Source organism: Pan paniscus, chromosome 13 (assembly GCF_029289425.2).
Source record: "Pan paniscus chromosome 13, NHGRI_mPanPan1-v2.0_pri, whole genome shotgun sequence".
Classification (NCBI taxonomy): domain Eukaryota; kingdom Metazoa; phylum Chordata; class Mammalia; order Primates; family Hominidae; genus Pan; species Pan paniscus.
In genome coordinates this window covers 108,635,702-108,648,830 of record NC_073262.2, presented here as the reverse complement: position 1 = coordinate 108,648,830, position 13,129 = coordinate 108,635,702, and the positions used below count along the sequence as shown (strand labels likewise).

General features: G+C 40.1%; 1 protein-coding gene across 6 annotated transcripts in view; it reads left to right on the top strand.

The window, feature by feature from the left end:
- Window positions 1-13,129, top strand: part of INO80D (INO80 complex subunit D) — a 92,306-nt gene that overhangs the window by 51,020 nt on the left and 28,157 nt on the right. For all 6 annotated transcript variants that reach the window (XM_034954924.3, XM_034954920.3, XM_063595243.1 and 3 more), the window contains one exon: window positions 6,686-6,910. In XM_034954924.3, coding sequence (XP_034810815.2) covers window positions 6,686-6,910 — 225 coding nt within the window. The remainder of the gene's footprint in view (window positions 1-6,685; window positions 6,911-13,129) is intronic.

Here is a 13,129-nt window from a genome sequence, read left to right as displayed (position 1 = left end):
TTTATTATTATTATTTTTCTTTTGCAGCTATTGTAAAAGGGATTGAGTTCTTGATTTGATTCTCCGCTTGGTTGCTGTTGGTGTATAGAAGAGCTACTGATTTGTGTATATTAACCTTGTATCCGGACACTTTGCTGAATTCTTTTATCAGTTCTAGGAGCTTTCTGGAGTCTTAATGGTTTTCAAGGGTAAACGATCAGATCATCAGCAAACAGTGACAGTTTGACTTCCTCTTTACTGATTTGGATGCCCTTTATTTCTTTCTCTTATCTAATTGCTCTGGCTAGGACTTCCAGTACTATGTTGAAGAGGAGTGGTGAGAGTGGGCATCCTTGTCTTGTTCCAGTTCTCAGAGGGAATGCTTTCAACTTTTCCCCATTCAGTATTATGTTGGCTGTGGGTTTGTTATAGATGGCTTTTATTATATTGAGGTATGTCCCTTGTATGCCAATTTTGCTGAAAGTTTTAATCATAAAGAGGTGCTGGATTTTGTCAAATGCTTTTTCTGCATCTATTGAGATGATCATGTGATTTTTATTTTTGATTCGTTTATGTGGTATATTGCATTTCTTGACTTGCTTATGTTAAACCATCTCTGCATCCCTGGTATGAAACCCACTTGATCATGGTGAATTATCTTTTTGATAAGTTGTTGGATTCAGTTAGGTAATATTTTGTTAAGGGTTTTACCATCTATGTTCATCAGGGATATCGGTCTGTGGTTTTCTTTTTTGGTTATGTCCTGGTTTTGGTACTAGGGTGATGCTGGCTTCATAGAATGAAGTAGGGAGGATTCCTTCTTTCTCTATCTTGTGGAATAGTGTCAAAAGGATTGGTATCAATTCTTCTTTGAATGTCTGGTAGAATTCTGCTGTGAATAAGTCTGGTCCTGGACTGATTTTTGTTGGTAATTTTTAAATTACCATTTCAATCATGCTGCTTGTTGTTGGTCTGTTCAGGGTATCTAATTCTTGATTTAAGCTAGGAGGGTTATATTTTTCCAGGAATTTATCCATTTATCCATCTCTTCTAGGTTTTCCAGTTTATGTACATAAAGGTGTTCATAGTAGCCTTGAATGATCTTTTGTATTTCAGTAGTATCAGTTGTAACATCTCCTGTTTTGTTTCTTATTGAGGTTATTTGGATTTTCTCTCTTCTTTTCTTGGTTAATCTTGCTAATGGCCTATCAATTGTATTTGTCTTTTCAAAGAACCAGCTTTTTGTTTCATTTATCTTTTGTATTTTTTTGTTTGTTTGTTTCAATTTCATTTAGTTCTACTCTGATATTGGTTATTTCCTTTCTTCTGCTGGGTTTGGGTTTAGTTTGTTCTTGTTTCTCTACTTCCTTGAGGTGTGACCTTAGAATGTCAGTTTGTGCTTTTTCAGTCTTTTTGATGTAGGCGTTTAGGGCTATGAACTTTCCTCTTAGCACTGCCTTTGCTGTATCCAAGAGGTTTTCATAGGTTGTGTCATTATTGTCATTCAATCTGAAGAATTTTTAATTTTCCATCTTGATTGTGTTTTTGACCCAAAGCTCTTTCAGGGGCAGGTTATTTAATTTCCATGTATTTGGATGGTTTTGAAGGTTTGTTTTGGAGTTGATTCCCAGTTTTATTCCACTGTAGTCTGAGAGATACTTGATATAATTTCAATTTTCCTAAATTTATTGAGGCTCGTTTTGTGGTCTAGCATATGGTCTATCTTGGAGAAAGTTCCATGCACTGTTGAATAGAGTGTTTATTCTGTGGTTGCTGGACAAGGCCTTTTACTATTATATAATATCCCTCTTTGTCTGTTTTAACTGCTGTTACTTTAAAGTTTGTTTTGTCTGATATAAGAATAGCTACCCCTACTTGCTTTTGGTGTCCATTTGCATGGAATGCCTTTTTCTGTGCCTTTATGTGAGTCCTTATATGTTAGGTGAGTCTCCTGAAGGCAGCAGATAGTTGGTTGGTGGGTTCTTATCCATTCTGTGGTTCTGTATCTTTTAAGTGGAGCATTTAGGTCATTTACATTCAATGTTAGTATTGAAATATGAGGTACTGTTGCTTTCATTGTGCTCTTTGTTGCCTGTGTACTTTTGTTTTTTGTTTCGCTTTCTAACTTGTATTTTTGTTTTATAGGTCCTGTATAATTTATGCTTTAAAAAGATTCTGTTTTGATGTGTTTCCAGGATTTGTTTCAAGATTTAGAGCTCCTTTTAGCAGTTCTTGTAGTGGTGGTTTGGTCATGGTGAATTCTCTCAGCATTTGTTTGTCTGAAAAACGACTGTATCTTTCCTTCATATATGATGCTTAGTTTTGCTTGATACAAAATTCTTGGCTGATAATTGTTTTGTTTAAGGAGGCTGAAGATAGGGCCCCAATCCCTTCTAGCTTGTAGGGTTTCTCTTGAGAAATCTGCTGTTAATCTCATAGGTTTTCTTTATAGGTTATCTGGTGCTTCTGTCTCACAGCTCTTAAGATTCTTTCCTTCGTCTTAACTTTGGATAACCTAATGACAATGTGTCTAGGCAAAGGCTCCCAGATCAATGGAGTTGTGTATTTAGGAGGATTATGGCTGCCTCTGCTGAATCACACAGGTTGTCAGAGAAGTGGGGGAAATCCGGCAGTCATAGGCTTCACCCAGCTCCCACACAATCTGAGGGGCTGGTTTCACTCCCACCATGCCCCACCTAATAGCCCCAGTCTGTTTCCAGGCAGTGGGTGAGCAGGGCTTGAGAACTTGTCCCAGGCTACCTGCCTCCCAGCTGCAAAAGAGAGGGGCTTTGGTTCTTTCCCCACCTGTGGAGTCTGCACAGACGATTTGTGGCCTTCCCCACATTCTGGCCAGGAGGCTTCTCGCCAGGTTCAAATTGTTACAAAGTTCAGCTGGAGATTTCCTTCTCCCTGTGGCATTTTCCCCATGCCTCTGGCTGCCCTCCCGAAAGATCTCTGTGATGCCAGGCAGGAATGACCTGCTTGGGGACCCAGTGAGCTCCCAGAGCGTTTCCTGCTGCTTTCTCTACCCCTGTTATTTTGCTCAGCTCTCTAAATTGACTCAGCTCCAGGTAAGGTCAGAAACTTCTCCTGCAAACTAGACCTTCAGTTTCCCCAGCAGCGGTGTGTGTTCGAAACGGAGAATCTCCCTTTCCTACTTCCGCAGTTTGGGCACTCACGGTATTTGGAGTGTCTCCGGATCCTGCAGGAGCAGTCCACTTCCTTCAGAGGGTCTGTAGGTCCTCTCGGGATTCCTCGTTTGTTCTTGCAGTTGTTCTGGAGATAAAATTCACTATGCAAGCCTCTGCACTCTGCTCTGTCTGTCCGAGTTGGAGCTGCAATCCAGTCCTGTCTCTCATCGGCCATGATGATCACTCCACTATTTTAAGCCAGTCCTAGGGGTAAAGTGCCATCTGGGGCACCCGCAAGTGCTGCGCAGCACAGGAGGCAGGCAGGGCCATGCAGCAGTGGCGGTGCTGTCCTAAGAGTGGGACTGGAGCCAGGGGACACTGAGGTGGTGATAGCGGTGGCAGGGGCGCAGGTGCATCTTTTAAAAATAACAGTTTTGGCAACTGATTGTCGACCCAAGCTTTACCTTCCCTTTAAGATCTGCCTTTCCTCTCCATTTCCTTTTTCTATGAATGAGACTTCTATTTTCCTAGTTATGCATATTCTAAGTCATTGAGTCATTGACTTTCTAATCCTTCATATTGAGTCACCAAAGTGAGTTAGTTCACTTATGATAATGGCCCTTATGTCTTTTTTTTTTCTTTTTTTTTCGAGATGGAGTCTTGCTCTGTCACCCAGGCTGGAGTGCACTGGCGTGATCTTGGCTCACTGCAACCTCTGCCTCCTGGGTTCAAGTGATTCTCCTGCCTCAGCCTCCCAAGTAGCTGGGACTACAGGGATGCACCACCATACCAAGCTATTTTTTTTGTATTTTTAGTTCCTTGTTTTATACATGATGTTACTGTCCTTCCCATTCTTTGTTGGTGGAAACTGCTGCCTGCTTATTGTCCCTTCTCTGGTCCTTGCCAGCTGACAAAGCTTGTTTTTATACATGCAGATTGCCTCATGCTCTCCAGTCCTGCGCCTTCCATCCTAGCATGGATCCTTGTTATCTCTTTGCTGGAGATTTACAGTAATTTTTTAACTGCCTTCTTCTCTCTCTTCTTCTGTTTATTTTATATCTGCTGCTGACTGTAATCATTGTCATGGCACACCTCTGTTACTGTATTTTCTTAACAGTTACAAAGCTTAGCAGTTAGGAGTGCAAAATTTAAAAAATTACAAGTCTTCTGCTTTACCTGTGGAATAAAGGTTAAACTCTTTAATTTGACATTTAAGTCTAGAAAGCTAACCTTACCTATCATTATTCCCTTACAGACCCCTTACCTTAGCCACACCAAGCTACTTACATTCTTGCTGTTCACCATCCTGTCTATCTCTGTGTCTTGTGTGTCTTGGCTTACGTGTTGTATTTGTGTGAGGTCCTCTTTCTTCAGGGTTCATTTCTGCTGTCACCTCCTCTGCAAAGCCTTTCTTTACTTCCAGCAGTCTTTTTTTTTTTTTTTTTTGGAGACAAAGTCTTGCTCTGTCACCCAGGATGGAGTGCACTGCTGTGGTCTCAGTTTCCTGCAACCTCCACCTCCCAGGTTCAAATGATTCTCCTGCCTCAGTCTCCTGAGTGACTGGGATTACAGGAATACACCACTACACCTGAGTACTTTTTGTATTTTTAGTAGAGACAGGGTTTTGCGTTGTTGGTCAAACTCTTGACCTCAGGTGATCTGCCCACCTTGGCCTCCCAAAATTGCAGGGATTACAGATGTGAGCCATCGTACCCAGGCCTTCCAGCTGTCTTTCCAGTGAACTTCAGTAACACCTTACCCTGACCTCTGTTGTGGTACTTTACTGTTTTCTGTCTTGTGTGAAAGATATTTATCACACTTGCTAGCTCTACGAGAACTCCCAAGTGTAGACCTGCTGTCAGAGGTCAGGGAAAAATTCAAAATGAAGAATCCTGGGCCCTATACCATGGAGATTCTGGTTCAGTAGATTTGGGGTAGTTCGTAGGAGTCTGAAACTTTTAAGTGCTCACAGATTTTTCTGATTTGTGGTCAGATATTTGAATCATTGGCCTTTTTGCCCCACTGTTTTTGTTACTGTTTTTATTCTTTTTTGAATTGTTTTAACTTTTTGGGAAGTGTTTATCTTGTCCAAATTGCATTGCAAACTCTTTGAAATGTTGGTCTCTCTTCTGTAGTGCTGAGCATAATAGATACACAGTGAATGTTGAATGTTGAATAAATGAAAAGATTGAAGTAAAGTCCTTCAATTTATAGATCTGTAGTAAAAAGTATACTGACGAGAATGTGCTTCTTAGGAGAGGTACTAAGTAGAAGTTTATACAGTAGCCTGTTATAGACTATGCTGAAGGAAAGAAGAATAATATCACTTAAGAGAAACCCAGCAATGAATAGTAGAAGATTAGTAAGAGAATATATAGTCCATGGTGTCACATGTGTGGTATTTACTTATGATAGCAGAGAAAGAAGCTAAAATAACAGGTCAGTTTTCAAGTCCAGTGTGCATTATTCCTAACGGTAAAAAGTAAGATCACATTTGTTCCATAAAAAAGTGGCCTTTTAAACCTTGCTGGTGGTAGCCATTGCTAAAAAGGCACTCTTTCTTGTTGAGCTTAGATGCTCCTTCAGCATCACTTCCACATCGCATTTCAGCCAGGGCACCAATTAATCACATTATTAGCATGTGATGGAAAATCCTTTATGTAATCCCTGACTTATCAAATGCTGTTTAGGATACTTCCATAGTTAAAAAAATACATGGTAGAAGGCCGGGCTCGGTGGCTCATGCCTGTAATCCCAGCACTTTGGGAGGCCGAGACAGGTGGATGACAAGGTCAGGAGATCGAGACCATCCTAGCTAACATGGTGAAACCCCGTCTCTATTAAAAATACAAAAAAATTAGCCAGGCGTGGTGGCAGACACCTGTAGTCCCAGCTACTCATGAGGCTGAGGCAGGAGAATGGCGTGAACCCAGGAGACGGAGCTTGCAGTGAGCCGAGATCGCATCACTGCACTCCAGCCTGGGCGACAGAGTGAGACTCTGTCTCCAAAAAAAAAAAACAAAAAACAAAACAAAAATACATGATAGAATTAATGCGATCCCTACAACCAAATTTCTTTAGGTGGTTAGCAAGAAAAAGGTGGTTAAAAACCAGAATGGTTAAAAGGGCAGCTCTTAGATAATAAACTGTTAGAATTCGCTGCCCTATTTCTGGTATGACCTATCTTTTATGAAATTATGCTATGTGTTTCCTCATAACTGTCATGTCATTTACTCAGACTTTTTAGTAAGTAAAGGTAAAGAAATGAATTTTTTTCCTCAAGGGTCTCTAGTCACTTAAAATTTAGAAGACACTGGTATATTAAGTGTCTACTGATGCCATGCTAAGAAGGCTGTTTCTGAAAACACTGGATTAACTCTGTCCTTACTGTTGAAATACTGTACTTAGTTCAGCTCTATTGGAATTCTCTTACTCTAATTGTGTGAAGTATGTGCTCACATGCCACAAAAGTTTTAAACCTGTGCATTCAGCTACACTTCCTAATTCTCGTTTACCCTGTCTAAAATGAGCCTAATGTGTAATCAGTTTTTCCTTTCTCTCCCTGCACTTTCCAGGTCAGATGATGATGATGCGGAGAGTAGGAGCTCCAGGGTGACCCAACTTTGCACTTACTTTCAGCAGAAATATAAGCACCTCTGCCGCCTGGAGCGGGCAGAATCTCGTCAAAAGAAATGCCGGCATACGTTTAGGAAAGCTTTGCTGCAGGCGGCCAGTAAAGAACCAGAATGCACTGGTCAGTTAATACAAGAACTGCAGAGAGCTGCATGCAGTCGAACCAGGTTAGAGCCACAGCAACCTATTCTTAAGGGACTCATCTCAGTTTGCTTTCTTTATTTTGTGAGAGGATAGTTGAGGCACAGTGGGAGATGACCACTAAGTCCCAAACGTTTAAGCATTATGTTTTGGTTTTCTTGCTTTGTTAAAGTGCTACAGGTGGCAAAATAATACTGCCATGAGCTAACAGTAAAATTAAACCATTACTAAAATTTTGCTGAAGTTTGATTAGAATTTATTCATTGAAGATTTGAGAATGTTACCTGGCTTTAAAAAAAATAGAATGCTTAGAAATTTCATGTTATTTAAAAGTAACATTTATAGATGTTTAACTACAAAAGTAGTATTTTATGTTTATTTACTTGTGTTATTTTAGTTTCTTTTCAGTGTTGGTTTTCGTTTTTTTGTTTTTAGAGACAGGGTCTTGCTCTGTCGCCTAGGCTGGAGTGCAGTGGTGTGATCATAGATCACTGCAGCCTCAAACTCCTGGGCTCAAATGACCCTCCCACCTCAGCCTCCTGAGTAGCTGGGACCATAGGCATGTGAAACCATACCCAGCTAATTAAAAAAATATTTTTTTGTAGAGGTGAGGGTCTCGCTGTATTGCCCAAGCTGGTCTCAAACTCCTGGCCTGAAGCGATCCTCCCACCTTTACCTCCCAAAGTGTTGGGATTAGAGGTGTTAGCCACTGTAGCTGGCCTTTTCAGTGTGTTTTCTATTAATATTTACATTACCTCACAGATTATTTGTGCAAGTATTTTATTACATTGAATTTTTTTTAAGAAAAAAATTCCTTCTGTTTATAATGCAGATACTTGTTTATTGTGGAAAATTTAAAAAATACACAAATGAGAAGGGAAAAATCTTCCTGTTGCCATTCATGAGAGAGAGAATGAGCACTGTTAACATTTTGATTCTGTTTCCTTCTAGTCTTTCTCTCTCTGTGTGTGTGCGCGCGTGCGTGCGTGCGTAAATTTTCCAGTGAGCCATGTGTTTATATTAAAAAGCAAAATTGAAATCATGTTATCTGTATTATTTTCATTTATTTCCATAAATGCTCTTTTCCTTTTATCACTGAATTATGACCACTTTCTCATGAGATTAATTCTTAATTATTAATTAATGACATTCTCATGACAATAATTTGAGTTTTCTAGTTTTCCCTCAAAAGTATACCATAGCCATTTCCCTATGTTCTTCAAGATTCTTTTGAAAACAGGATTTATAATGTTTACATAATATTCCATTCGTGAAAATCTGTATATCAGAAATGTAGAGTTATCTGATATTTTAGAAATTTGGCATATTACCATTTTGGTGGTAATGGTGAAAACCTTAGTACAGTTAAACCTTTGTTTATACCTATAAAATTTTTAAAAAATACAAAGTTATATTTTCTAAACTGATTATGGAATTCTGTTATATATATAAATATAAAATATCTGTTATATATAATATATATAATATCTGTTGTGTATATATAAATACATATTTAACACAATTTTGTTTTTTATATATATTTTAATTATGGCTATTTTTCTTTTTTTTAATTTTTTTTTGAGACGGAGCCTTGACCTGTCACCCAGGCTGGAGTGAAGTGGCACGATCTTGGCTCATGGCAACCTCCGCCTCCCTGGTTCAAGCAATTCTTCTGTCTCAGCCTCCCAGGTAGCTGGGATTACAGGCGCCTGCCATCATGCCAAGCCAATTTTTGTATTTTTAGTAAAGATGGGGTTTCACCATGTTGGCCAGGCTGGTCTTGAACTCCTGACCTCAGGTGATCTGCCCATCTCGGCCTCCCAAAGTCCTGGGATCACAGGCATGAGCCACTGCCCCTGCCTGGTTATTACTTTTAACTGAAATACACATTTAAAGCACTAAATTGAATTTTAAAATTTCAAAACATGGCTGGGTGCAGTGGCTCACACCTGTAATCCCAGCACTTTGGTAGGCTGAGGTGGGTAGATCACTTGAGGTCACGAATTCGAGATTAGCCTGGACAACGTGATGAGACCCCATCTCTACTAAAAAATACAAAAATTAGCCAGGTGTGGTGGCGTGCACCTGTAGTCCTAGCTACTAGGAACGTTGAGGTGGGAGGATGGCTTTAGCCTGGGAGTAGGAGATTGCAGTGAGCAGAGATCACACCATTGTGCTCCAGCCTGGGCGACAGAGTGGGACTGCCTTCCAAAAAAAAAAATTTCAAAACATTATCTTACTTTAAGGAAATAGAGTTCAAATTCTGATTCTTTTTGTTGTCGTTCAGACAAGGTCTCAGTCTGTTGCCCAGGCTGGAATTCAGTGGCGTAATCACGGGTCACTACAGCCTCAGCCTCCTGATAGAAGGCCAGCTTCTTTATTGAGTTTATTATTTATTATTTCACACATTTAAAAAATTTCTTTTCCTTTAAGGCTAGTCAAGTGAAGCAGTGGGAGTGGAGAAGGAGCAAAGAAATCTGTAACTAACTGGTTGTGATAAATTACTTGTAAAACCACTGCATATGGACCAGCCTATTTCACACTTTTTAGTTATTTTATATATATATATATATATATATATTTTTTTTTTTTTTTTGAGATGGAGTTTCACTCTTCTTGTGTAGGCTGGAGTGCAATGGTGCGATCTCGGCTCACTACAACCTCTGCCTCCCGGGTTCAAGCAATTCTCCTGCCTCAGCCTCCTGAGTAGCTTGGACTACAGGCGCCCGCCACCAAGCCCGGCTAATTTTTGTATTTTTAGTAGAAATGGAGTTTTGCCATGTTGGCCAGCCTGGTCTGGAATTCCTGACCTCAGGTGATCCACCCACCTTGGCCTCCCAAAGTGCTGGGATTACAGGTGTGAGCTACCATGCGTGGCCAGTTATTATATTTTCATATGACAACTTTTAGTATATATATAGAGAAAAAATTTAGGAATTTATGTACCAGAATATCTCTAGGTGGTGGGATTATTGATAAAATGAAAAAATTCTTAGTTTGTACAGTCTCATTTTTATGTAATGATCATAAGTCACTTGAGGGAAAAAAACGGTTTTAAAACAAAGTGTCGGCCGGGTGCGATGGCTCATGCCTGTAATCCCAGCATGATTTGGGAGGCCGAGGTGGGCGGATCATGAGGTCAGGAGTTTGAGACCAGCCTGGCCAACATAGTGAAGCCTTGTCTCTACTAAAAACACAAAAATTAGCTGGGTGTGGTGGTGGGCACCTGTAGTCCCAGCTACTCAGGAGACTGAGGCAGGAGAATTGCTTGAACCCAGGAGGCAGAGGTTGCAGTGAGCCGAGATTGTGCCACTGCATTCCAGACTAGGCGACAGAGTGAGACTCCGTCTCAAACAAAAAAAAGATAAATAAATAAAACAAAGTGTTAAAATATAGTCTTTATTTTGTAGCTGTTGGTCATATTACTTATATACCTGTTTTTTGATATTTTATTTTAGTGTTGTGTATTTTGCTTTTCATTTGTTGTAATAAAGTGACCTAATTTTCAGTTGCATATCTCACATGGATGCACTGTGCCCTTAAGAGTTTTCTAGAAGTAGAACAGGTTAGAGTTGTTTGAAGTATCTAATATACCATATGTAATGGCTGCAGCCTACTCTTCCCTTACACCCAAATCACCTTGCCTGACTCCTAGACCTCTCAGTCCTCTGGATCTAGTATCTGTTCTAGAACATCCTTCAGGTCTCAGCTTACTCAGAGACTTATGTTCTTAGAGATACATTCCCTGATTCCCTGGACTATGTTAGGTTCCCTCTACTGTGTATGCCTACTGTGCTCTGTACTCTGTTTCACTGTACAATTTTATACCTATATTAAGTCTGTCTCTCATGCTAGACAGTAATTTCCATGAGAACAGGAAAAAGTTTGTTCCTAAATCTCCAGTATTGATGAACGAGTGAACAGAATTGAATAAATGAAGGTCTGTTCTCTATTTGTTGAAGGAATTTACTCAGTTTGACACAGGTTATAAAATAATGATAACTAACATTTATATGATATAATGCTTTCAAGTGTATACTTTTAGTAGAATTGTCCAGCATGAACCAATTTGTATGTAAATGTATATGCTGAGTCCAATATATTATTCTGATCTTGTCAAAGATGTAAAAGACTATACAATGAGTTTGGGAAAATTTGGTATTTGTGTGGAAAACTGTATATATCTACGATTCTTAACTGGTTGTTTTCAGAACATCTTCCTAACTGACATCAGTGATATTTAAAAAACATTAATGATAACTGCCACAACAAACAAACAGCAAGATGGACCCTGTTATAGTTTTCAGATTGATTTGATGATATTCAGTTGTGTCACCCATGATTAGTGAAAAGTTTATGGCCCAGTGCATCGCTGATAATCATGTAACAATGTATCATAATCATTCTTTGGTGATTGGCAACTTTTTTTTTTTTTTTTTTTTTTTTTAGATGAGTCTCACTCTGTTGCCCAGGCTGGAGTGTGGTGACACAGTCTTGGCTCACCACAACCTCCACCTCCTGGGTTCAAGCAGTTCTTCTCCCTCAGCCTCCCAAGTAGCTGGGACTACAGGCACGCGCCACTATGCCCGGCTAATTTTTTGTATTTTTAGTGGAGACGGGGTTTCACTATGTTGGCTAGGCTGGTCATGAACTCCTGACCTCGTGATCTGCCTCCCCCGGCCTCCCAAAGTGGTAGGATTACAGGCATGAGCCACTGTGCCCGGCCGGCAGCTTTTTATATTACATTATATTCTAGGTTCACAAAAGTCAGCTTTTAGTTGCATGCTGCCCTCTATTTGATATTTTTGGTATTAAAGTCCTAGTTTCAAAAAAGATACATAAAAGTTTGACATTACATATTTTAGAAATTAAAAGTTTAATGGCTACCTTCTAATGTGGACCCTTTATTAATTTTTTAGTTTTTTGAGATGGAGTGTCACTCTTGTTGCCCAGGCTGGAGTGCAATGGCGCTGTCTTGGCTCCCTGCAAGCTCCGCCTCCCGGATTCAAGTGGTTCTCCTGCCTCAACCTCCCAAGTAGCTGGGATTACAGGCACCCTTTACCACGTCTGGCTAATTGTTTTGTATTTTTTGTAGAGACAGGATTTCACCATGTTGGCCAAGCTGGTCTCGAACTCCTGACCTCAGGTACTCTGCCTGCCTTGGCCTCCCAAAGTGCTGGGATTACAAACATGAGCCACTGCGCCCGGCCTGGATCCTTTAAAATACAGTTCGTTGGCCAGGCATGGTGGCTGGGTGTGGTGGCATGTGCCTGTAGTCTCAGCTACTTGGGAGGCTGCTGTGGGAGAATTGCTTGAACCCGGGAGGCAGAACTTGCAGTGAGCTGAGATTGCACCATTGCACTCCAGCCTGGGTGACAGAGGGAGACTCCTTCTCAATAAAATAAAATATAGTTTGTATACAAGCTAAATAATGTTAGTCTTTCCTATCAAATAACTTTGTCGTATTTATTGATGAGTAAGTGGAATAAGCCATTGAAAGAGCTTCAAATATGTGAACCCAAATTAAGTATCTTGCAGCCCACAATCATACAGTGACTAATGTTTGTATGGAAACATCATTATTTATGGGGGATGCAATAGGGCATGTCAAAGGGAATCCTGTAGTAGATTTTTTAAATATGAAAAACATGAAAAAGTTTTGGTAATTCCCTTTGTTTGTTGGGCTTATTTGGATAATAAAATATATCTAACATTACATCAAGCATTTTCACATTAATTTATTTTTATTTTTATTTTTTTGAGACAGAGTTCTGCTCTGTTGCCCAGGCTGGAGTGCAATGGTGTGATCTCGGCTCACTGCAACCTCCACCTCCTGGGTTCAAGTGATTCTCCTACCTCAGCCTTCCGAGTAGCTGGGATTACAGGTGCCGCCACCATGCCCAGCTAATTTTTTTTGTATTTTTAGTAGAGATGGGGTTTCACTGTGTTGGCCAGGCTGGTCTCGAACTCCTGACCTTGTGATCTGCCTGCCTCAGCCTCCCAAAGTGCTGGGATTACTGGGTGAGCCACTGTGTCTGGCCATTTTTACCTTAATTTGTCCATGGGGTTATTGAAACAAGGCAATTTTAAAAAATGAAACCAATAGTTATTTTGTAAGTTTAGAATAAAGAAAATCAGGGAATGTATTGTACACTAGTCTTTGAAGATAGCTGAGCGGTTTATTAGAGTGTTTAATGAAAATTATCCTTTCAGGCAGGGTGTGGTGGCTCATGCCAGTAATCCCA